The sequence below is a fragment of the Sinocyclocheilus anshuiensis genome, unplaced genomic scaffold (assembly GCF_001515605.1).
Source record: "Sinocyclocheilus anshuiensis isolate Anshui unplaced genomic scaffold, SAMN03320099.WGS_v1.1 scaffold1426, whole genome shotgun sequence".
Classification (NCBI taxonomy): domain Eukaryota; kingdom Metazoa; phylum Chordata; class Actinopteri; order Cypriniformes; family Cyprinidae; genus Sinocyclocheilus; species Sinocyclocheilus anshuiensis.
The window spans coordinates 343,410-369,755 of NW_015557171.1; the positions used below are offsets into that span (position 1 = coordinate 343,410).

Consider the following 26,346-nt stretch of genomic DNA (forward strand, 5'->3'; position numbering starts at 1 on the left):
GTTGCCGCAAGCCCGCCGGACGCTCCTTCATCGAATCCGCCGGCTGCGCCGTTCTCAAGCCCGCCGGCCTCCGCTCATTCACAAACTACTTTGTTTGGCCTTCCAAAAGAGGACATGACTAGAAATCAGTGGTTTAAGTTGTATTTACAACACTGTTCCAGAACAGTTCAACCCAAATATTCAGATGTCAAACCTACATAAACTTTCATTTACACTTACAAAAGGATAAATACAGCATTGGCTCATTTCCACATGGTCACATATCTTTCTTTTCACATATCAAACAAAACACTGTCAACAGTTCTCCCGTCATCTTTTGTTTAAATTACCACTGGACTTGAATTGCTTTCCCTTAAGGAAACGTGCATTGCTGTATTTGAATTTGGCCAAAAAAGGCATCTAAGGAGGGTTGTATACTCAGTTTTGGAACAAGACTTAACGTCTGTCTCATTCTTCTCTATTTGTCTTCACTGATTATTGTTCTAGATGGATATAAACATTCCTCTATCAGAGGCCTCAACTCTGAAGCAGAGCGGCAAGTAAGAATGCATGTAATTCATCTTGTAGAGAGCTTGCTCCTGACAGAGGGTTAAACAGTTTTAATCCAATTCCAGGTTTGCTTTACATACTTGCCATTTGACTAAAACACCAATATTAAGAAGCACTCCGCTCTCCTACACTACATACATCTTAAATCTCTGTAAAAATGTCTGTAAATGAATTCCACCAACCCACTATTGTAAATTGGAAGTGTGTTTATATGCGTGTGTGTTTCTCTTCTCAGCTCAACTGGACGTGTGTCTGCTTTCCTGTTTTAGGCCCCTCTGCTGCTAATATGTGCCAGAGATGTGCTGCCAAAAGCTCCAGCTAAAAACAGCCTATTTCCTCATCCAGCGCTGTGTACTAGACTCAGAGGCTTATCTGCCTCTGTACACCTCTCTTTTACGCCCAATCATCTTGCGAACGTACACAGTGGCATCAGCGCGCAGACTAACAACATTATGTTGGTTATATAATTATATGAAACACTACCCCAAACAGAGATGCATTTTGGCGTATGTGTGAGAAAGAGTTTGATGGTAGCTTGTTGACCTCTTCCACTCGACCGTGTCACTACTCTGTGTGCACAGGGGCAACATCCTTAACCTATCAGTGTGATCTACGACAGGGAGATTACAGATTACAGGAGCTGCTTTCTAACAGACTCCTGCAACATTCCACATGTAGCTTTCCCTAAAATAGAAGCATCTCTAATGTATGTTTTACAATTATGTACTCATAATCTTGCATTCATTACACATTACTCTTTTAGTGTAAAAGAGTGAAGGATGTACATTAAGTGTGAATTGAATGTTTTACTATACTATATACTATACTATACTATACTAAACTATACTATACTATACCAGTGTTGTTACTGTTAAGTAAAACTACATTCTATAAAAACAATTTACTAAAATAAAGCAAAAATTAAATATAGTATGGAATAAATATTAAATTAATAGACAAATTTAAACTTTTAAATAAAATAAAATAAGTGCTAATAAAAAAGTACTAAATGACAAAAAAACAATGACAAAACCACATAACAAAATCAGTAAAAACAAAATGTAAATTGAAAATATAAAAATAAAAGCTATTTCAAAATATTAATAAATAGTATAATACAATATAGATAATACTAAAATAGCATTGTACAATGCTACACTAGGGGTTTGCAAACTGGAGTCTGGTTGACCCCCAGAAGCAGCAAGAAGGAACCAAGGTTTCCTCTGAAAAAAAATAAAATAAAATAATAATAATAATACGTAAAAACAAATTTTAAATGAATTTTTAAATTTAGAATTACTCCGGTGGTTAGAAGAAATATGCTGTTAATTAACTAAATTAAAGTAAATTATTTCCATATAATATTTGAATCACATTTTGGCTTTAGTACAATGAAAATACAAAAAGCCATATATTTAATTTTTTCAAACCACATGTTTTCCTCATAATATCACATTATCTAAATTAGGGGTTCTTGGCAACAAAAAGTCAAAGTAACGGAAAAACAGACGATAATTCTGTGGGTCTACCTGACAGAGAGAGAAGGAGGATTTTGCCTTTCATTTCACCAAAGCCTCTATCTGGCATTTTCTTGCACCTCCCCGGGGTGAAGACCACCTCCGTGTTTTCATCTTTTAGCATTTTTTTTTATCTGACACGAGTCAATAATTTAGGCTTTTCCAAACATGAAAAGCACTTGGGGTTAACGTCAGTATCAAAAATGATTCCATATAGGGCTATTTTAGTATGATTGAATACTTTACAATACCGTGGTTTAATAGGCTTTTGGCTTGTATGAAGTAATCAATGCCATTATGAGAAACACATGGCTGGAATGATCAGAGCTTACGCCACAACTACACTTTTTTTTTTCTTTTCATTTCAACATTTTACAAGAGAATAAAAATCATGGTTTTGAACTTAAAGGTTAGTCAAATTCAAAAGTGTCACCCTGATCTGAGATGCCAGTATAAACAGGCAAATAATAATAAACTCATTCTCTGGGGTTACCTGATCTGAGCTCTTCAGTCCCTTTTAACAACAGTGAGCAGAAACACAGCTGGATAATGTCATCCCAACTGAATACCACAGGCAATATTAATAAAAATTACACTGATTTATGTTTTTGAAAAAAACCTGGAATAAAAATGAAAGCTAATAAAAGCTAAACATGACTCCTTTTATGTCAAGATACGGACATATCCAAGATATACATGTTCTAAAAACCCAAAAATAGATCAAATCCAGAATGGCTTTGATCCTCAGTCAACATACTGATACTCATCGGCCTACACAACTGCAGATTCTGGAACAGTGACTCCCTTCAATCATGTGCCATGAAACGGTAGCAGATCAACGGCACTGAGGACAGAAACCAGTGGCTGGACTAGCGGGAATGCAAAAGGGCGGAAACGGGGGCTAAGAAAGCGCATGCACTTCCTCTGGAGGGTCAACAGAGGTCGTTGGCCTGGCGACAATAGGGCAATGCAGGGAAGAGGGGCGGGTGATCTTGGCATTCAGAGGGAGGATTGTATATGTATTTTCCTGTGAGGCCTGGAGACACCCTCACAGCAGACAGGGGGAATTCCAGTCCCCTTCGGGCTATTGTACCCAAAATACTGCCGACCATTCAGCAGTCCCCCCCAATGCCTGAAAGAACGGAAAAGACAGATGCTCTTCTGCTGACGAACGGGATATATTTACGAGCTGGGAGTCAATATGTTATTGTTAACATATCGCTGCTGCTAAGAGAACTGGCAAGCCCTTCCGATTATCAAAAATGAGCATGTTTCCTCTCTTATTTTGACAATATGATAAATGACAATGCATAACTCTCAGTACTAATTAGTGTGATGCAGGGAATGGGAATGAAGGTCAAGGCTGTGATGTGAATTTGCAGTATTTTCTCACCTGTATGCGAGTAGATGAACCATAGAGCTCCAGTCAGAAGGGCTCCAATCACAAAGGCAGCAAAAGCGATGCCCACCACAGTTGGGGTGTCCAAGAAATATATAATGCCTGCAAGAAAAATGTTAATAAATATATTAAATTATGTCTGTTAAGCATGTAGTTGTTAAAATTTCTCACTCTGTGGTCAAGGTTTCAGTACAGCCTTCAGTACAGGTTTCTTTTTACAGCTTGGTGAACTGTATGGTTCACATTTGTCAAAACATTTGACTTCTAATGTCTGTGTTTTATCTCAGGATAGCGTGCATGATATGGTTCATGATGTTTGATGTTTACATGCTGTGTGGTGTAAGTGGTGTAAGTAAGTTTACATGCTGTGTTGGTGGCCATGTGCTGAATAAAGTAATAGCACATGCTTTGAATGGGCTTTGCAGTGGCATCCGTGAGCAAGCCAAGCATCTCCTTGGACTCGCGCCACAAACCGAATGACTTTCAGAGCTCTAATTAGCTCTAATGATCACTGATCACACAGCACAATAGACCCTGTGTGGCCGCCAGCTTCATAGCCTGTCTGGTCCAGCGCCAAAATCCCAAGCACAATAGAGGCTATTCTCAGAAAGAGCACCTTCAAATTTTCATCTCCTCTGACAGACTGATGACAGACTATCACTGGAGCGCTCTGTTACAACAAGAGTGAGCGCTTTGTAACAGCTCCCCCCTCATGCTTTACCCTTTACCCTGAATCCCCACCAGAACCTTCCCCTATATCATATCTGTGCAGGGCAACTCAAAAACATAAAGCTTGCCATCAACATAACTGTCTATATATATGTGTTTTTGAGGCCTGGGCAAAAGAGGGAGTATTAAAACGTTTGAGGATGGTAATTTTTTTTATGGTTCAAAGATTTTACCTACCCTAAATTTTTAAAAGTATGAAAAATGCCTTTAATACACTGAAAAGTGGATTCCACTGAGTTTTCCTAATACTGTCTTTTGTGTTCCAAAATCATACCGGTTTGGAATGCAAATGATAACAAAATTTTCAATTTTTGAGTGAACTATCCCTTTAAGCAAGGCAGAAAATCAATAATAAAGTAGAATCTCAGCATGTACTGTATTTATGGCTTACAAGAGGAAGCAAAACAGAACAGAGAACAAAAGCTTGTATGTTTAGAGGATTCCTGGGAGAAGCTATGTCAGCTCAAAGCTCAGAGCCAGGGATGTGGTTTACTCTGCCGTTGCCATACGTTTGGCTGAGCTACTCCACCCACAATCCCTGTAAAGTATCTCAGAGGGAAGTAAATGAACTAGCCCTAATGAGTTGGACAACATTTCTATGTAGTCACCACCGCCCAAGATCTCTTCCCGAGTGTCAGAACGTATTTGTGCTGTTCTTTACTTCGCCCTTTTTAGGGCTAGCTGAGTTTCAGAAAGGAAGTAAACTTGAGCGCAAGAACAATAAGCTTGTGTGTATTTTTTGGACAAAGATGGGACAAACTTCAACAAGATGATGTGTTTGCCTGATTCAGCAGTAAAGTAAAATAGAGTAAAGTAAAAATCCCATTTATTTTATTTATAGAAAAATACTGTTTTAGCAAAAACATTAATCTATGAAGACACAAGTTACAATGGAAGTTGGAATCCAATCACACAGTCCAAAAAAATCGTTATGTCATTCACAACACTTCACGGAATGAGTAGTTCTTGCCTCATAAAAAGGTTAAGTACACAAAGATATAAACCAATTTTTGTCCCAAATCAAGTTTTTTAGTGCTGTTTTATCTCAGACCTGACTGGTTTGGTTTAACGCTTAAATTTTGTTGTTAAACATTCTTTTTTCATAAGGTTTTGGAATACGCTACACAACTTCTAGATGTTTTTTCCCCCTTATTTGCTTTTTGTAGGAATCGGTGCTAGTTCCTGAAAGTCAGAACCAGTCTGCAGATTTTGGGCTGTCAGATTTGACAGATTTCACTGAAAATTGTGTAGCGTGTGATGGCCACAGCCTGACAGACTGAACTTGTCCAGTTGGAGGATATCAAATATGTTGATATTTTGAGCCGATTTTAAAACACATTTCATTTGTCATGCATCTCCTAGAAAAGTTTGTCATGTCCACAATAACTTCAAAAGCAACCTGAACTTGATTAGCAGCACATCAAATTAAAATTAAGACATTTACAACAATCTAATTTGAGTGTGTACCTTCGTTTTAGACCATATGGGTAGGGAATTATTGTTTTCTGATCATAAATCTGTTTTCGGATGGCAACGTTTTGTTCTGCTGTGTTATTCACTAAGCATGGCACTCCCACAAACTGGCCTCTTTGATTTGTAGATTAAGCCAAATACTTTGGGATCCTGTCCAGAGCGGCGCTTTGAGCATTTTTGAGAGGTTGCTTTTCTGCCATGTCTGTACAAGAGTCGTCTTTGTGTTCAAAATGAGACGCAAAGCCTGTTTTCATTACTTTTATGGCATATCTGTGTTTACCTAATCCACACCAGAGAAAATAAGCCTGGCGTTGGCAACATACACAAGCCTGTTTATGAAGAATGAGCACACATTGGATTCATACTGAATTCACTCCCGATCTCCCAGGTATGTGTCATCTGCTTGCTATGGAACTGATCTTTGATTCTTTTCCACTCAGAAACAACTAAACCTACATAAGACTTGACTTGAGGCAATAAAATCCCAGCTATACAATCAGGATTCACTCCCGATCTCCCAGGTATGTGTCATCTGCTTGCTAGGGAACTGATCTTTGATTCTTTTCCACTCAGAAACAACTAAACCTACATAAGACTTGACTTGAGGCAATAAAATCCCAGCTTGCATCCTACAGGAGTGGCAATCATTTCCCTAATCAAGTGTGACTAATAGACACATGCTCCATTTGCTACAAGCAGCACAGCAACATTGTGTTATTAAACCGGAATGATTTTCATTAAGGCTGCGAGTCAGTAAAGTCAAATCACTCTAACCGCAATAGGTACAATAGTGCCAAGAGGATGCAGGGAAGAGAACAAATCAGTCATGGTCGAATTAAGTTTCTTTGTGAAACATTTAGACACCACCCTGCTGTCCTCTAGTACGCTACACAATCTATCTATGGCAAATGCACTCTGCCGTAAAGGAGACGGCAGGTATGCAGTGCATAAGAGCCCTTTTCTTTATACTGTCGTTTTTTTTCTTATCCTCCTCTCCCCTATTCCCCTCTCTCTGTATGGGAAAGGGAGGCCTTAAAGAATGTTTAAGTGAAAACAAATGCTATCCAGAATTGGAAAGCTGGTCTTTTTCTTCTCCTCTGATGCATCTATGAGTCCCTTGTCCCACATCTCTAATGAACCACATACTGTATACTCTCAAACCAAACCACATTGAATGCACAATAAACACACACATGCAAACACACACATACTCAACACTGCCACATATTAAAAGACTCCAGATGGGAGTAATGCGCCACAAAGCAAGACAAGGCCTGTGATCTGTGAGTGACTGACATATACAACTTCAGACGCACACATTCTCCCATGATGCTTCATATACGCTATGTTCTTCAAAATATCTAAGCCTCGAAAAAATAAAACAGCTTCTTCTATAACACTGAAATGACTGGAGTCTTCATCTCATGTGAATGATTTTAAATATATTTTTCAAAGGACTGATTTTTGTGGATTTTTTATTAGAATATATATATTTTTATGCGATATTTACCTGGATGTCGTGGACCAGGTGGCTCCACAGGTACGTTAACAGTGACAGGTGTGTTGTCGGAGACGACCACAATTGGCTTGGTGATGGTCTTGGTGTTCTTCATCATGAGGAGGATGTTGTCCACACTAAGGTAAGTGCAGGCTTCATCTGGTAACATACACTACAAAGAGAGAAGCAGAAACGTTAGAACAAGACCCAGGTGTAATCTTTGGCTTAAATAAAAGAGCTTACTATAATAAACAGGCTTACAACTGCACTCCTTTTATTATGAGAAGAGGCCAGATTTTGGAATCTGCTGCAATTTGGCAAACAGAAAAAACACAGATATTCTACATGTATAAATGGGGTGTTAATGTAGGACTCAGCAATAAGATTTTTTACCAAAGATATTTTATATTTTATTTTTAGCAACATATTTTGAAGTGTATTTTTATACATTTTATAAAATGTGTTAGAAAAGGAGGTACAAAAGCTGTCATTGGAGGGAAACCCTTTTAAATGGTACACCTTTGTGTCTTATTTATTTCTTAAGGGTACATATTAGTAACTTAAACGTACATATTAGTCCCTTTTGAAAGGGTACCACCACAGTGATAGCTTTTGCACCTTTTTTTCTATCATACCATTTGTTGCAAAACATTACTGATTTGTTAGCTGTACACAACAATGCAATACTGGCCTTAGAATCAACTGGCCTGAAACACTCTCACAGTGACCCCATCAGACCATCCTTATTTTTAAGCCCTGTGATGTACAAAATTTTAACTTTGTTTTTCATAAGCATGGATTAGTGTATATAATAAGCCATTCTCTGTGTTGCAGCCATTATGCCCGAGCCAAACCAAGCACACGCTCTTCACAGAGAAAGCACATATAATTTCATACACAGATTATATGGTTTGACGTGTCACATCTCTTATCCTCATCCAGATTATGACTGAACAGTAAACATCTACTAAACAATGAGTCACTTCCAAGATCATGTTAGGTGAAACATAAATAACCTTAATGTGCAATATGATGATTAGAGTGTCTGAAAATGCAGGAGATTAAAATGATTATGGCTCGAAGCAAGGGAGGAAGGAAAATTTGAAAAAGGATAGTGAAAGTTGGAGATTTGTTTTTCCTCTGTGGATGGTAACTGAAGTAACCTAAGATTTACGCATCCCGCACTCACAGAGAGTGGATTGATGCTAGCAGCTGGCGTAGAGTGACCCGTGCCAAGGCAATGAATCGAAAAGCAACTCTTAGGATGGACAGCAAAGTCAAACAGACTATTTAAATGAATTAAATGTTGTGTTCATGTTGTCCATATAATAAAGCAACTACTCTGAATATACGTCCTAGGGTCAATAAGTTATCTGCGTTCCTGTGCTCTGATTTAATGAGATCTGATAACCCTGTGCAGCCTAAAATTAAACAAACATACACAGTGCAGCTAATTTGGATTCGGTTAATGATGCTGATAATGCAGCTGATTGATTTTCAATCAGATTGTGTGAAAGCCAATACACATACAGTTTATGTTAATCAGTTAAAACTGATTTGTATTGGAACAGTTTAATGAATTGGAACTGTGTTATCACAGGGTCATCTATAAAGATATGTATAAATAATACAAAGATGTTATGTAAAAGAAAGAGAAATGCATATATGATGATAGCAAAGATGAAGGAGGTAAAGGCTATGTACCAAAACCTGGTGAGCTGCCTTACTGCCTAATTAGGAAGCTTCTTTTTAAGACAGCATCATAACTGAAATGGAAGTTCATGAGTGACCCATTTGGAAAGCTCTACATAGCAGCCCCTCTAGGATTTTGTTATCTTGAACATGAGAATTGCTGCAAATGTAATAAATTGTGGCATTATTTGTGCTAGCTTTTTGTTATCTTTCCAAAGTATTTCTGTAAAATCATTAACCTGAGGGGAGAAATGCAATATTAGCCAATCAAAACTCACAATTCTGAGTGCAAACAAATAGTGCAATACATGATACCTGTCCTGCTGTGAATTTGATCATAAAATGAGCAGAAATGGACTGGTGATAAAGGCCACAATTGTTTTCAGTGATTAAAGGGATTCACCTAAAAATTAAAATTTGCTGTTAATTTACTCATCCTCAGGCCACCAAAAGTATAGGTGGCTTTTTCTTCAATAGAACATTAAGAAGATTTTTAGCTGAAACCGTGATCCTTGGTCAATCATAAAATGCAAGTCAGCGGCAACTGCCACTTTGAGAGTCAAAACAGTATATCAGGGTACAAAAACTTAATACCCTAATGATATATTGAGGTGTTATGAAGCAAAACGATCAGTATGTGCAAGAAACTGAACATTGAGGTCACCTTTATCTCGGATGGCCTGAGGGTGAGTACGTTAACAGCAAATTTTCATTTTTGGGTTAAATATCCCTTTGAACAAATGTACAGGTAGCTACAGGTAATCTTACTGTGTCTAATTCTAATTATACAAATACATTATGATTATTGGTGAGTTTTACTGCAAATCAACACAATACAGAAAATATTGTGATCATTTTTAAGGGAAAAAAATATTTTGGAGATGCAAAAATAACAATTAAAAAAATTCGCAAAATCCTGACACAAGTGGCAATTCTGTTCATCCTACAAAATATTGCCAACAAAGGCAGCTCATTAGATCAGAGCTGCTATATTAGATGATGGTTTCTACCTCTGGCAGGTTCATCTTCTTGTCATTTCTTCTGGTGCAGAGGGACATCTCACAGTGCAGGAAGATCAATGATACATCGAACTTTGATCTGTAGGTGAAACTGAAGCGTTTTCTATCCATCTGAGCATGAGGGATGGGGAAATCGCCTCGCTGAGGGTAATAGCGCACAGAGTCGTCCTTAGGACATATGTTCTCTATGACAACATAGTCCGACGGTGTAAGAGGACTGGAGTCTGGAGATATGAAGCAGGTCTGGATCACGAACCCAAGGTTAGGATCGGCTTTTGTGGCTGAAATCTGCGGAGAAAGGTCACATGTCTCTGTTAATAAAGAAAAAGTCCCTTTTCTGTGAGACAAAATATGTTTCTGCTGCAAAAAAATAAAAGAGAGAGACAGCAAGACAAAGAGAAAAATAAATACTGCTTTCTTTATCTTGATTAATACAACTTTTTTGAAAATTTTTCATAAATACCATCAAAAGTGATTCATATAGTAAGAGATGGATCAGCAGAGTGAGTGATGCTTAGATGCTATATTTTATGTCTAGTCCTCTAGCAGACACACTCAGTCTATCTTTTTTGATCGGTCTGAGCGAGTTTTTTTCCACCAACTCTCTCAGGCATCGATTCAAATCAGCAAATAACGTACAGAGGCTGTCGATTTGTATCTAAAGAAACACTGTCAGAGTGGTTATGGTTCCAAGAATCACAAATTCTGACGTCAGATTTCTGTGCCTCAAATAAATCTTCAAGGATTATTCAGTGGTAAAAGTTTGGTCATCTGACAGATGACAGATAAGAGCTGCCACAAAAAAACATTGCATTCCATTTCCTCAACAGAGCTGTGCCAAGGAGGTGTCATACTCTGGAGAGTGGCCGAATCATTTCAGGTAGGCAGACGATGATCCTCAAACAGTAATGCGTAAGATCCATACATAGCGTGCATTTTCAGTGACAACAGACTGTCACACACACACACAAACACCACAAAAATGACTTGCTACATTTCTGAAGTAGCTTTGTGTGATTGTGTTCATTTAAGTAATTTTCTACTCAAAATCTTGCAACACATGAGCAACATAAGGGGGAACCAGTAGTATCAACTGAATATTCAGATGCATAATAAAGATATGAGGCAGAGGGCAATAATTTAAACTTCAGTATTTATGCCGTACAAAGTTATTGCATGGTTCCAAAAGACTTGAATTTACAGTCACTGATCACTGTCTAAAATTGGAAAAGCTGGAATCTACATCTGGAACAACATATGTGAATAAGTGTTATCAGACATTTTATTACTGCATTAACTCTTTGACACATGTTGTTTATGTGCATGCTTCACCCTACACTGATGCATTAGTTATATGTATAGATGTTTTTTCAGTTACACATTTGTCTTTTTGTGGTTTGAGAGCTTGACTAAAGTTCATGTTGAATAAAGGAAAATGTATATGACACCCTTTCTTTTTTTAAAACTACTTCGTTCATTCTTTAAAGCTGCAGTCCATAAGTTTTGCCTCTTTGTCACCATCTCTGTTTGAGACCTGCAATTGCAGATATCTGTGGAATTATCTTCTTTGCGTGGGTTGTGCACCGGCACAGCTCCAGCGTGGATGAATCTAATGTTTTGAGGAGTATGTGTGGCTACACCGCACCAGTGTGGATACTGTACTTCGGAATCACAGATTCTAGCCTACGTCTTGGAAGTATGACCCAAACAGGAATTTTCACCATATATTGTCATCTGAACAAGTAACAAGTCTGCCACTTTTGTTCTGACCAACTGAGGAGAAAAGCAATACAATAAATTGCACTACCAATGGTGATTAAATCTAACGATCGGTTAGCTCATATCACATCAATCCGTGCAAATTATTATTATTGTGTGACGAGTGGGGGCGGGGCCGAGAGCCGTGGGAACGGAGCGAGGCCGGTGGAGTAATTGATAATGAGCGACACCTGCACCACTCACCGGTCTCGAGTCCCACGGAGGAGCTCCGGAAGGATAAAAGGAGGAATTACGACAGTGAAAGAGGAGAGAGGACCAGGCCTGGACTTTATTTTGTGTTTTGTGTGCGGCAGTCGTCCGCGAGGGGCTGACGCTTTACTTTCATTTTGTGTTTGTTTATTTTATTAAAGTTTTGTTTAAATGTTCGCCGGTTCCTGCCTCCTTCTTCCCATGACTACAAACGTTTGTTACACACACAAACAAAAACAAACACATACACGCAAACCCGACCTACGAACGGTGTTACATTGGTGCCGAAACCCGGGAGGAAAGAGGGACACGCTGTCAGAGAGCCCTCACTGCTGAGGGGGATCGCGGTCCTGAGGAGATCGGGCAGCAGGAACGAGCGGAGAGACCGCCGGTGGCTGCCCGAGGCGGTGGTGCTGGAACGATGGAAGACGAGGTGGGACGGAGAGCTCGCTGCCGCAGGGGTGGCTGCCATCCGAGAGGGAGCGGAGGAGTCGGCCCCATTCGCCAGGAGGCCGGAGCCTGCTGCCGTCCGCCATGATTGGGGAGGAGCAGGGAACGGGGGACTCGCTGCCGGCTGCCCTCAACAGGAGGAGCCATCGCCGTCCGCCAGGGGTTGCCTCTTTACTTTTATTTTGTGTTTGTTTATTTTATTAAAGTATTTAAATGTTCGCCGGTTCCCGCCTCCTTCTTCCCGTGACTACGAACTGTGTTACATATTGTTACTTTGTTCACAAATTGTTAACGTTAATAACATCAGCATTGGGTGACTATGTGTATGTAGTGTCTATTAGTGGTACATGTAGATTTCAATTTCTGTACAGTCTAATCTCTAATTGTCATACCTTTTGAATTTCATATAAAGAAACTCTTTTAACCCAAAAAGCAAATTATTCTTCCTTAGAACTGGTTCTCTTTAAAATACAAATATTGTGTAATCCCACGTATATAGGCTATCTGTAATCAGATGCACATTTAAAACTGGAATATAATCTAATTTCAGTCACTTACATGTGTTTCATTAACACATAATCCTCTCTGGATTACGATCCGTCATCAAAATGATAAATTTAATTATTCCAGCTGCTGTGTGAAAAGGCTATAAACGATCCGCAGGATCCTCACATGCGATATAGCCTACTATCTGGGACGCCTTCTTTATGTTTACAGACGTGACGTAATGACGTGGCGGCATGCTTGAATTTCCCACAAATTCCTACCAGTACCACTCAAATTAGAAAACGTTATTATAAGATTACCGATGTAAATCGGGCTAAGTTAAGGAGTTTTTTTTTCAAGTTTTGAACACTGGCTGGTACTTGCTCAAAAATTTTATAATTTTTCATTAAAAAGGACTGCAGCTTTAAGTAAACCCACTGTACAGTGGTTAGATTCACTGTTTTGTGACAAGCTTAAGAATATATCATTAGCTATGTTTCCATCCAAAGTTGCGAATTTTACTTATTCACAAAAATTGGAATATCACATAAAACATTCGCAAATAAAGCACCGTTTTCATCCAGTGATATTAAGAAATCATCCCTTCCTGATAAACTGGTGCCAAATATCACTAAGAAAAAGGTAATATGCTGCAGTAGGAGGCTGCAGTTTCATACATAAATTACTTGAGCCTCAGAGCGCGCAGACGAAATGCAATAAAAGCAGTAATGTTCTCTTGCTTTCGAAGGCGGATGCATGCTGTTTGGGAATGCAGTCATGAAAGACAGTTCTGGAAGGTAATTATACCGAACCACTTTGACTACAGACTTTGGCTTAAGCATGTAAGAATGACCAAAACAACATTTCAGATGCTGTGCAGCGAGATCGGTTAGTCCAGTTATGCCATCCCATAGACCAAAGTCACTTTACTTTGTTAATGCGCATCAAGGAATTTATTCTGTACATGCGTTTCCACCTAGTTTTTGCGCATGTTTTCTTATCAAATAAAAGAACTATCCAACTCAGTTGAGCACATAAGTTTTTTATGCACATTTTTAGAATTTATGCACATTCTTTGGTGTTTCCATTCAGCGTTTTTTAATGCAATATTCCAAAATGTGCATGAAAATAGGTGGATGGAAACATAGCTATTAATACATTTTTTTACTTGTTTTAGGTATAAACTAACTAAAAACAAGTGTTTAACAAATTAGTAATTAAAAACCTTATTGCATATTGTTTAAAAGCTTTGTGATCTACCGTCTGATAGTATGGTATAAATCAATACATCAAAAGCAACGATCAGCACTGATCTGTTATTTTCATTTGGCATATGAGCTGGAACATCAGTGGACATATATAATGAAAGACTATGACCCTGAAAGAAAGAGAGTTATAAACACAAAGTGGGGACCTGAGCATTCCACACTGAGATCAAATATTGTCTGCCTTCCCCTCTTGAAACCCCACTGATTAATGACAAAATGACATGAGCCCAGACCAGACAAAATGTACACACACAGCAGACTCCTGACTTCTTTCACAGTGATAGACAGAGAGAGATCTATACACACGCTCTCACAAATTCAGGACAATGTCTGATCAGACACACAGACACCAGGCGCTTATGGTATTAGAAACATGAAACCATACACAATGAGAACCACACATTATGGTTAAAGGGTAAAAGCAGTTCTTGTATTTCAAGAGCATTTGGCAGTGACTATATTTGTGTATATGGTTTCTCATTCAATTATTAAATTAGATTCCTACCGGGTTACAGAACTGGAAATGGTTTTATTGAACCCCAAAGGAATCTTTTCCATCATAACGCACATACAGAATAAATGTATTACACAATGTAATGCCCCACGGTTTCCACATATGTGACCCTGGACCACAAAACCAGTCTTAAGTCGCTGGGGTATATTTGTAGCAATAGCCAAGAATACATTGTATGGGTCAAAATTATCGATTTTTTCTTTTATGCCAAAAATCATTAGGATATTAAGTAAAGATCATGTTCCATGAAGATATTTTGTAAATTTCCTACCGTAAATATATCAAAACTTCATTTTTGATTAGTAATATGCATTGCTAAGGACTTCATTTGGACAACTTTAAAGGTGATTTTCTCAATATTTTGATTTTTTTGCACCCTCAGATTCCAGATATTCAAATAGTTGTATCTCTGCCAAATATTGTCCTAACAAACTATACATCAATGGAAAGCTTATTTATTCAGCTTGCCGATGATGTATAAATCTCAATTTCAAAAAATTGACACTTAAGACTGGTTTTGTGGTCCAGGGTCACATATACACTTCTGTTCAAATGTTTGTGGTTAGAAAGAAATGAACACTTTTATTTAACAAGGATGCATTAAACTAATCAAAAGTGACAGCAAATGTTTGTTTTACTTTCTATTCAATTCATTAAAGAATTCTGAATAAGTTTCCACAAAAATATTACGCAGAACAACTGTTTTCAACTTTGATAATAATAAGAGCACCAAAGAAGATTTCTTAAGTAATATCACAATATTACTGTTGTTTTTAATGCATTTCTGATCAAATATGTGGCTTTGATGAGCATAAGAGACTTTTTTAAAAACATTAAAATAGCTTACCGACACCCAACATTTTGAACAGTAGTGTACATGTAGGTTTTCATCTCTAAAACACTTCTGTGTTTAGGAAGTATGTGAGTGTGATGAGTCAACAAGCCAGGAATGTGATCTTAATCGATCAGAATCCGGCATTCAACTGTGGTATATGACTATATATATGCTTACCTCCACATAGACGGGCCTGTTCTCAGTGATGGTGAGGAAGGACTGAGTGCTTGGGTAGTGAAACGGAGTGTTATACAGTTCCATGTTGAAGGTAACATTGTCTAGAGAGTCTACAATGAAATCATCTGATCCGATACCACTGTCAACTGGGGTGTCCTGGTTTTTACGGTATGTGCAGTTAAACTAAGGACAGAGAAACAGAGAGTTGGAAAATATTAATATGCATGGAAAATATTACAAAATGTAGTAAATTTTACTTATTTTTTCATCACATAAATGCAGTAGGAGAAAAACAGACTCAAAAAATTCATGTTATATATAAATTTTTGGGTGAACTAATCTTGCAGTACCATTTATGAATACTACATGACATGTAAATATCATACCAATATAGTTGCACGATGTCCGTTTTCAGGTGAAATTCTTTCTGTCACATCCGGATCTCCTGGTATTACAACATCTCCAAACTCCAGATCTTCATATTCAAAGGGCCAGCCGCTTCCATCCTTCTGTTCTGATTGGCTAATAACAATCTGTCAATCACAGACACACTTAGTTCATGACTTCTCAATAATAAGTCAACGTAAACCCAACAATTTCCTAACAATCGTACAATTTCCTCTATAAAACTCTCCTTCGACATGACATTGCTTCACTCTGTTGCTTAGCACAGATACAGTCAAAGATAATCGAAATGCATACTTGCCAAAGGTCTGCCGAAACAGATGAGAAAGCTGGATTTAATACATGGGAATGCACAATTTCAGCAATGCGACTCCCAAGGCAGATGAACAAAAAAAAAACATCTCAGTTCTTCTCATCGGAAAAAACACGACAATCCATTCACATTATAGTATGAGAATCACCTCCCTATGTGAGCTCAGAAGAGTTTGTGGGTTCAAAGGTGAAAGTGTCCTGTGAACATTGTCTAATGGAGGTGAAATTGATGCACACAAGACTTGCCAATTTGTCATAGGATTGTCATTGCAACAACAACCTCCTTTGATGCTTTCTGGATCTTTCTCTGTGAGCCAGTACTGTGCTCTGACCATATGGGTCACATCGTTTTAATTGCCCTTGAGGATTAGAGTTCACAGTAAAGGATAAATATTTGGGAGGTCGCCCAGTTTTTTTAATGGGTTCAAGGCTAAATGTGTTGTTAGGAATTTCCGCTAGAAATTATCATAGAAAATCAGTGTGGAAGTGAATCATCCCTTTTGGGTGAAAACACACTTATAGGACCGATAAACAGAGAAATCAGTTATAGCGTGTTGGAGGGGACATTGACCCTGAATACCCACATGCATCAGACAAAGCAACGCAAACAAGGACTAGATTTCACAGTCTGATACTATTGATTGTATATTTGCTTTAGTACTCACTGAATTGATATAAAGGACCACTGGGCTGGGGTGGGAGGGAATTTTGGTGGTTTGGCAGCCAGACAGGGGCGTCTCCAGTATATAGTGGGTGTTGTTGGAGGTTGCTTTGCATTGGGAGTCCTGAAGAGTGATATTGGGTTTTCCAAACCCATTGGCCTGTGAGGACAAAAACCTCAACCTTTGACAACATATACAACATATATTGCAACGTAAATCTGAAATCCATTGCGTGTTTCAGTTTCTGAAAGTGACAAACAAGACTTGCAAGCTGGCCTAACTCTGCTCAAAAGCATTTTGATTGTAGAATGAGGGTTTTCTCTTCCTCTGAAGTGGTCTATTACACCACTCTTTGGTTTCTGACATCATTGCATATGGCCCACACATTCTGGGAATATTCACACTGCGTCAGCTTGAGGGAAAACAAGGTGTCTCGCACGCACCATTTCTGCACTTCTTTAACCTTTTTATATTGTTCTTACCAGTGTTAGAGAAGCTAATTTGAAACTATAGCTTATCTAAAGTAGTTTAATAACACTTAAGCTACAAATTTAAACGAGTACAGTAGTTAGCTACATTTCAAGCTACCCTACTAAAAAAGCAACAAAAGAATAGAAATGCATCAAAAGTGTTTAAATATTCAAACATGCCCTTCAAAGTTTTAGGTTAAGGGGTTTGTTTGTTTGTTTTGTTTGTTTGCTTGCTTTTAAAAAAAATTATACTTTAATTTAGCACGAATGCATTAAACTATTCAGACATGACAGCAAAGATCTTGGGATTGTTACAAAAAAATAATCTATGTGAGCTAATGAAAAATTTAGTAGTAGTAGTCCCACTACTTTTAGTTAGTTACTCCGCAATACTCATTCTTACATCTCAATATTTGTGCTTAGGTTATGTTTCCTGTTACCTGTAGAGTTTCCTTGTCGATGCTGACCACCATTTTGTTCTTCTCACACTGCACACTGAATCCTACATTCGAAGCCCCCTGCTGCTCCTCGGGACCCCCAGCCTGATGATCACGCTCCTCAAGAGACGGGGTCAGAGGTGGGAATGACAGGCCCTGGTCCGTGGATGGCAGAAAGGGAAACGGGAACCTGTTCCGTGCAAGGGAATCCCGGGCGCTGGGCTTAGGTAGTGGGTTGGTATTGCGGAGAATGGACAACTCTGGTGGGAACATTCCCTCATCCATGATCCCTAGATCTGGAAGTGACAGCAGTTGAGATTGAAAAATCACTCTGATTGACAGCTTCTTGTTGTTAATGCAAATGCAAGGAAATCACACACAAAGCAAACACCGTAATAACCAACTCACATTAGCTTGTGAAATGTATAGTTATTTTTATCAATGCTGATTTTTTTCTTCAGTGAATTGAGTATTTTTATCTTGTTTTCCCGTACAAAATAATATTATGAGATACATTTACTTAAAAACCAACATATTAACAATTGTTCTTGATTCAGGTTTTATATGTCTATAAGAAAATGGCTTTTTTTTATTAAGCATTTTGCAGTTGTTTTAACACTAGCATTTTAATTTGGTGTTATGTTACTGAAATCTGAATGTTACTGAAATAATTTTTTTGCAGTGTATTCAATGAATTAGGTTTATTTATAATTAAGACTTATTTACTAATTTAGCGTAATGTAACCATTTTGAGTTTAGACTTTTCATATCTTCAGTTACTGCTCTTGCCTTGTTCTCTGAGGTGCAATTTGAAGTGGTTGGCAACAGGGGTGTTGGTGTAGGAAGTGACGGGTTTGAATCCATTTTCCTCTGCCCACTGGATGAGAGCCTGAGATCCTGCGGGCAGCTTCTGTTTCACCGTCTTTGACACCTGCATCAGCCTTTCTGTGTCTTCACTCAGGCTGACGGTATCTGACGTCTGAGAAGGACAGAGGGGAAGAACAAAATAACATGCATTCACTTCACATGCAGAAACATAAAGGAATACAGTCAGAAGTGTTCATTCTTTGAGACCAGTTCAACTCCAAATTAGTTTTTCTGAGACACATTTCACAACTCTTAAAACAATAAGCCAAAGTTGTTCTTGTTTTCATTAACATACAGTATTCTGATCTAATACCTTATCTTATGATCCAAAATTAACATTCGCTAAGCCCTGAATGGAAGTAAAGAAATGTTGGCCAGAAAAGATATTGCAACATAATGCATGTTTTAAATCAAATTGCAAGAATGGTAAAACTTAAAAAAAAAAACACGTCAGTGCTCAAATGCCAAACAATGCTTACATTTTCGGTGTAAATTTTATCATCAGAACTAATTCCTAATTCCTTTTTTTATGTTGAATATTTTGATTTAATATTGAAAGGGAAAAAACAGAAAATAGTGTATTTTTAAATTTTTCAAAAACAAGAATTTGGCTTGATTTTTCTTAAGGTTAAAGGCTTAGAAAATGGATAAAAATATTCAAGTTGTCAATAATTCTGTTTCCAATGTTAAATAAAAAATGAATGAACGCAATGTACTTGGATGCATATGTCTGAGCTTATAGTTACAAATATGCAATATTAAAATATAAAATTGTCATATCGATGCAATTAAAAAAAAAATATGCAAAACCGTTTTTTTTAAATCATACGACATTGGTCTTTATTGCAAAACATTTGGACCATCCTCATTACATATATATCTGTAGTTTCGACAAAGTGAGTCATGCTGCTGTTGATCTATGACCAATTTACCAGGTTCAGTTTGAGTGTGGTTTGAGATGCGTCAAATTACATAGGAATGATATGTTAGCTTCTCTTTGTTCTTTGTTGGGTGTGAAGGGCAGATAGTCCTCATTCCCAGCCGTGTTTCCCACACCAGGCTGGACAATGAGCTCGAGCCAATCTGCCAACAGTAGCAGGGCTTTGATTTTACAAGGCTGTGGATCGTATCACATGCATAACTTACATTCTCCCATGCTCTAAAACACTGTAACTGATTCACTTGGACACAGACATGTTCAATCAAACAAATTCATGGAGACAGATGCTTTTCACACTATCTTAGACATTCACATAAAAATTCTCTAATGAACTTTGTGACTGCCAATGCCAACTACCATAGCATAATCTAGGAACACTGTACCCCAATAGTTTAATTCCAAAATTCTGTGAAATACTGTGTTAACTATTGAGTCTTGGAGCATGTGTCAATTTCTTTAACTTCAACTGCTGCCATTTAAAAATATAAACATTCTTATATAAAAACCCCTGATGTCTACTGTACTGTTTTGGTTTCTGTCTTTGTATATTCAATGAGAGATCAGTATGTGAAAGAATCACACTGTACTTGTATATAAAGTACTTTTCTCTACATTACTCTTTTCCAGTTTAGAAATACATCCATAAAATATCATATAAACACCTTAAAACTCTTAAAAGTAATGTGACTTGTTATAATGACACTGCAGATTTTTTCTAGTAAGCAGCACATAAAAACGCACAAATATTTAGCATTAAATTACACAGTGTGCGCAATCGCTTTCCAAGAGCAGTGCAGTGACAGTTTCAGTGGTGTGTCTTGTGCTGCGCTATCTGAAACCAGCAGCCAGACGCTCCCATAATTCATATTCTGAAGTGCCAGGCCAACACTACAATAAAAACACTCCAAAGGCTCTGGCTGAAGAAAAACTCACTACACTCCTCTTTCTGTTATTACTCCATTTCATGACAGGCCTCCAGATCTAACAGTCATTGGATCAACTTGCTATCTTTTGCTCATTCTTTTGACACAGAGAAAAACCATTATATACAGTTTACTTACCAACTATAAAAAAAAAAGTATAGATTTTTTGACAGTAAAGACGTAATGTTACAACCCTGAAAAAAAAACCTAAATTGTGGTTTTCAGACTTCACTAAGCAACACAGACATATTCGAATGTGATAATAACAAGAAAGCCTTGTTGAAAATAAGAATGTTCTTTCAAAAACATAAAGAAAAATCTGTATATAACAGTAGTATTTATCTGATCCTTTTCTTAATTTTTTCAACATTACAGCTGGAATTTTATAACAACATGTAATTTTCGAAAAACAATCCTGCTAAAAATCATTTGCATAAAATGCAATCTTTAAACAGTATATTTGTCTTAAACTTCCTCTAAACTTTCTTTAAACATTATAAATTAGTATGTAAAGCAACAATGGAAAAAAAATAGTCATGAGGGATTTGCTGTCTTTGCATTTACATTATATATTTTGCATGTAGCCAGTAATTGAGAAATCATACCACAATGTCCAGTTTGCCGATGACGCTGTGGGCTTTGATTACCCAATTCACTGACTTCTCACATTTCAGAAGCAACACAACATCACGATGGAGCGGGGCGTCACCATCCAGCGGCCTTAAATCCACAATCACATCCACCTGGAATGCACTACTCAGAGAGAAAGAGAGAGAGTGGGAATGGAAGAAAGGCCATAAGAATCTTGGAAAAATGAATCTTCATTTTTAACATGTTTTCTGTGTCTCGCCAATTGATTAAAAATCTGGACCGCTTCCTAGAAAACAAAGCTGGACACATGTGAAACAGACCACATAACGCAATGCTGGGATCCATCATGATGCTTGCATATCTTCAGATCTGTTTTTCATTTTTGAGTCACTATTAGGCAATAGTGAGTGATATTGGCGGGGGCGGAGAGAGTTCTACCCGGCAGAGTTTTCCAAAATCAACAATACCCTAGTTCCTGCCTATTTCCAAATAAACCTTTACAGAACCGGAGGAAACACAATGACAACCTAAAATGACAAATACAAAGCGACATGCACGCACATTTACACAAGAAAGCAAACACACCCACCCATGAGCGCCCACATACACACCATGGTATACTAAACACAGAAACACATTTATGCATAGTATGTACTTCTTTTATGTGAAATGGATGTCTGGAAAGGCCTTCAGGTGTCTTTCAACAGCAGATTAAATCATATACGCTACCATTTAAAAGTTAGGGGTTAGTAAGGTTTTTGTTCATGTTTTTGAAAGACGTCTCTTATGCTCACCAGGGCTGCATTTTACCTGATCAAAAATGCAATCAAAACAGTAATATTGTGAAATATTATTACAATTTAAAATAACCGGTTTCTAAAATTGTATTTATTTCTGTGATGGCAAAGCTGAATTTTTCACCGATTTTTTTTAAGGTTGCTTTGATGAATAGAAAGTTTACGTTTATTTTTTGGACCAATGCAAACGTATTTACTTTTCCATCACTCAATTTAATGCATCTTTGCTGAATAAAAGTATTAATTTCTCTCAGACAATAATACTGACCCCACATTTTTGAATGGTAGTGTACATTAATTGCATTTCTCTGTATTTAATATGAACAAAATGCATATTCTGTGCTCTTCATTTTGTTGTGCAAGCACTAAAAAGCTAAGAAAATAATATGAAAGTGCAAAAGACAGCGATTTTACTTGTGTTTCAAACTGTTGGTGTAATTACAACTTCTAAGCTTCCAAAATGAGTTCAAACTTCTAAGAATCACCTGAACATTATATTCACTTTACTCTGCAGGAGCTGTATTACAGAAACTTCTTAGTTTATTCCTGACATAAGATTTAAGAAAAAAAAATGTTTGGATATTTTTGTAACACAGGAGAACAAAAAAGGAATGCAGTTCAAGAGTCTTCTCCTCACCTGCTGGAGTTTGGTGCCTGGAGCTCAATGATGTGGACCTCCTGGTCGTGATCAGGACCTGAGAGAACACACCCTGTGGATGGCTGGGGCTGGATGTAGCTTGCCAGGTAGTTTAGAGACAGGAACTTGTTATCGATCTTACAGGTCTCGGAGAAGACGGGGTCTGAAACAAATATGAGATACGTTTAGGCTAAGGGCTAGAAATTTTGAGGACCCAGACATGTTTGACACATTCACCACATTCACCAACAGTTAGTTACAGTCCTATAATCTTATATTTAGTATAATAGCACTGGAACATTTCACTGTTTGTATCACTTGGCTTGTCTGTATTTGCTGTGTGCCAGACCACAGCACAAGAGCAGGAATGGAAACAGAGTGAAGTTTGTGGGTTTTTTCATAGTGGTCAAACTATTTTCAGCGACCACTGGTGATGCCCATACCTTAAAAGCAGGTTGGCCAAATGCCGATATCGATAACACTGTTCCAAGGTTTGGGGAGCGATAAATGATAAAAAAATATACTGTGAAATATTATTACAATTTAAACTGTTTTCTAACAGTTTGTAAAATGTAAATAGTTTTCTATTTTATTATTAATGTATTATTAAAAATATGTAATATGTAATTTTGCTCAGTTTTTTAAGTTGAAAACAGTTGTGCTGTTTTTTTATTTAAGAAAATTTTTTTTTTTTTAAATCCAAAAGAACAGCATTTATTTTAAATAGAAAATACATGTATTAAAAAAAAAAAGTTCTTATGGTCACTTTTAATCAATTCAATGCATCCTTTCTGAATAAAAGTATTAATTTCTTTCAAACATACAAACAAATAAATAAATTCAAATCTTACTGATTCAAAACTTTTGATCCAAAAATTAATTGTACATAGACATGCTAAAATGAATAATAATAATAATAATAATTTTTTCAACATTTAATTAAAACAACGATGATATTCTCACAATATTGTCCTAATTTGTAAGTCGCTTTGGATAAAAGCATCTGCTAAATGACTAAATAAAAAAATTATAATAATAAATAAATAAAAAATGGCCAAATATTGGCAGATTAATCCCTTATAAATTCTTATTAATCAGTGAAAACACAGTACTCTGACTGACTTGTCCTGTTGCAGAAAATAAAAAATTGTTCCGTGCAAAAAATAAAATATTCCCTGAAAAATAATAATAAATAAATAAATAAAATCCTCTCGGCTCTTGAACACTGTTTTCTTTGCTCCTCCACAAAAGAGATAATGGCTCTTCTCTTTGCCCCAGAGAAACAGAAGACAGATGCTTCCTTATTTGGCCATTATGCTTTTGGACAAAACGCAAGGGTGACGAGTGTGAACTCATCATGAAAAGGTTGGCATCTCATACTCTCGGCTCTTTGAGGTACTGGGGGAAAGAGGGTTGCCTGTTCTCTACAGCAAACAGATCGGAAGCATGTCCGCTCTCATGCAGAGCTACAAAGGGTAGAGATAGAGTAGAAGGCCAGAACTCTCCTGTAGAGGTAAACACAGACTTTTGAGTCACTGCCAAACCACAAACTCAAAATGACACGGGGCCAAATGTTTTACGGGCCTGATCGAAACAGGCTCAGAGACTGGAAAAGCGTACTTTGAACGATGCAGTCATTACTTTTTTCTAGTACTTGAATCTTATGTTCTTTTACGGACTGAAAAATGAGCAGCAGCAGTTTAACCGGGCAACCTGACAGCAGAGAGATGCTGAAGTCAGATGTGTTGCTGGTTTGGTCTTAGAACTCAGCAGGGGAAACACGATGGAGCCCTGGGTGAAACACACAGCCGGATCTGTCCTTTTTTTCTTTCTTCAAACAAGTCCTGCGGCTCCCTGCGCTAATGGCGCGTATTTTGCAAGTATCTGTTTCTACTTTCTCACTTTCATGCCCTCAACAAGTAAACAACAACATCTATTTGAATGTGGCAGCCATGTCTGACTCAAACATCATATCAAAGTCCAACAGTCGGTTTCAAGTTAAATTCCCCCAAACCATTTCCTTTGAGAATAAGCCAATTTCCCCCCTACGGCTCATGTCATCGGGCAGATGGCTAAGATACTTTGCCATCTTGCAGGGCTTCCTGGCACTGCTATAAATTTGGACTTTCTGTTTTGGGCTCTATTTTCTTTTATGCTTGTTCTATACCTTCCCTGCCAAACTTTCCCTTTACACATTCCCTTTTTCCTCTCAGTCTGCTATTCTTCCTCATCCTTCTCTTTTTAAAAGGACTGTTGTGAAAGGCTTCAGGTTTGGCAAAGGGCCTGTACGCACAAGCTGGCAGTTAAGAGTTTTCGCCTGAAACTCTTCCTGTATGTTTACTTGGTCTTTCCATCAATTCTCCATCACTTGGTTGCTTATGAGTCTGACAGAAAAGAAGGGAGTGACACGCAAGCAAATCAACTGATACAAATGAGAGGCAGAGAGAAAATCTGCCAGTTAAAAAGCCCACAGATTTTGCCATGTTGTTTTTAAAAGAAACTGAATGTTGCCCAGTGGAAATCAGAATGACTTGAGGTGGCTTCTTTGGTATTTGTGTTATTACCCATGGGTTTGGTTACTAAACACAGTCAATAGGCACCATTGAGAGTGAATTAGCATGTGCTGGGCCATGATTGAAGTTCAAAGGCAGCTAAAAACAAATAATTTTCTTAATCAGTATTTGATTTGAAGTAATTATGCTATATTATCAACAAAGATTGGATTCAATCTTTTTGTCAACTTCTTATCTTTCATTTAGGACTGGTTTTGTATTTATATTTGCTTCTGATCAATCGTAGGCCTCATTTATCTAAGAGTAGGCACCTAATTTTTTGAGTGAAAAAAGCTAAGCAATATTTTGAGGCCGGGTCCTTTTTGCTCTTTAACCTCGTAAGTGTGATAGGGTTCTGAACACAACACAAGGGATATATATATATATATATATACAATTCTAATAGAATAAAATAATATATATAACCATAATGTTCTGAACAAATTAAATTAAGTTTATTTTTACATTTTGAATTACATTTATTTTTCTTAATTATTTAAAAAAAATATATATATAAGAAATTTGGTGTGATAAGAAAAAAATTTCAAGTTATAGTCACTGTAAAGTCTTACTATATTTAGCTTCAAGTATTTGCATTTAAGCAAATTTTTATTTTTATTTTTACAAAAAAGACCAAAATACTGATTTGAAACTTTGTCATGAACTCAAAAGTATATTAATAATAATTATAAAAACGTTTTGAGCAACACGTACCTAAAAAGGGAATTCTAAAATGTTGTGTGTGCTCATATTTACATACCCTCTCCAACCTTGATGTAGATGTCGTGGGCCATCTTGAGCTCGCTAAAAGAGGTAACTGCATGATAGCGTTGATGGGCCCAAGAAAGCAGGTGTTCATTGCCATGAGGAAGACTTTCCACCTTCACCTCACACGACTCAGAGAAATTTCCTGCCTCAAAGTGCACTTCAGATCCCTCTGCAACCTAAGAATTCAACAAAATAAAGCCGTTAACACATTTTCTACAACAGAGTTGTTAAATTCTTGATTCTGATTGGTTGATTGATCAATTTTCAATAACTAAACAGCTATGTAGTAGTTCCAGGTTTAATAACTGCCAGTTCCATATCACTTTGACACAGTAGCTTCTGAATTAGTAATGGAAATGTTTAACAATTGTATTACAAAGAGAAACTGTCAGATTTTTGCTGCCTGAGCCA

At 37.3% G+C, this 26,346-nt stretch overlaps 1 protein-coding gene across 1 annotated transcript in view; it reads right to left on the reverse strand.

The window, feature by feature from the left end:
• LOC107678350 (transforming growth factor beta receptor type 3-like) overlaps positions 1-26,346 on the reverse strand; it is a 72,727-nt gene that overhangs the window by 7,111 nt on the left and 39,270 nt on the right. The window contains exons 3-13 of the mRNA XM_016473571.1: positions 25,928-26,111; positions 22,616-22,778; positions 21,196-21,343; positions 18,650-18,839; positions 17,864-18,156; positions 16,957-17,112; positions 15,961-16,107; positions 15,575-15,757; positions 9,868-10,164; positions 7,178-7,337; positions 3,460-3,567 (exon numbers count right to left, since the gene is read on the reverse strand). Coding sequence (XP_016329057.1) covers positions 3,460-3,567; positions 7,178-7,337; positions 9,868-10,164; positions 15,575-15,757; positions 15,961-16,107; positions 16,957-17,112; positions 17,864-18,156; positions 18,650-18,839; positions 21,196-21,343; positions 22,616-22,778; positions 25,928-26,111 — 2,029 coding nt within the window. The remainder of the gene's footprint in view (positions 1-3,459; positions 3,568-7,177; positions 7,338-9,867; positions 10,165-15,574; positions 15,758-15,960; positions 16,108-16,956; positions 17,113-17,863; positions 18,157-18,649; positions 18,840-21,195; positions 21,344-22,615; positions 22,779-25,927; positions 26,112-26,346) is intronic.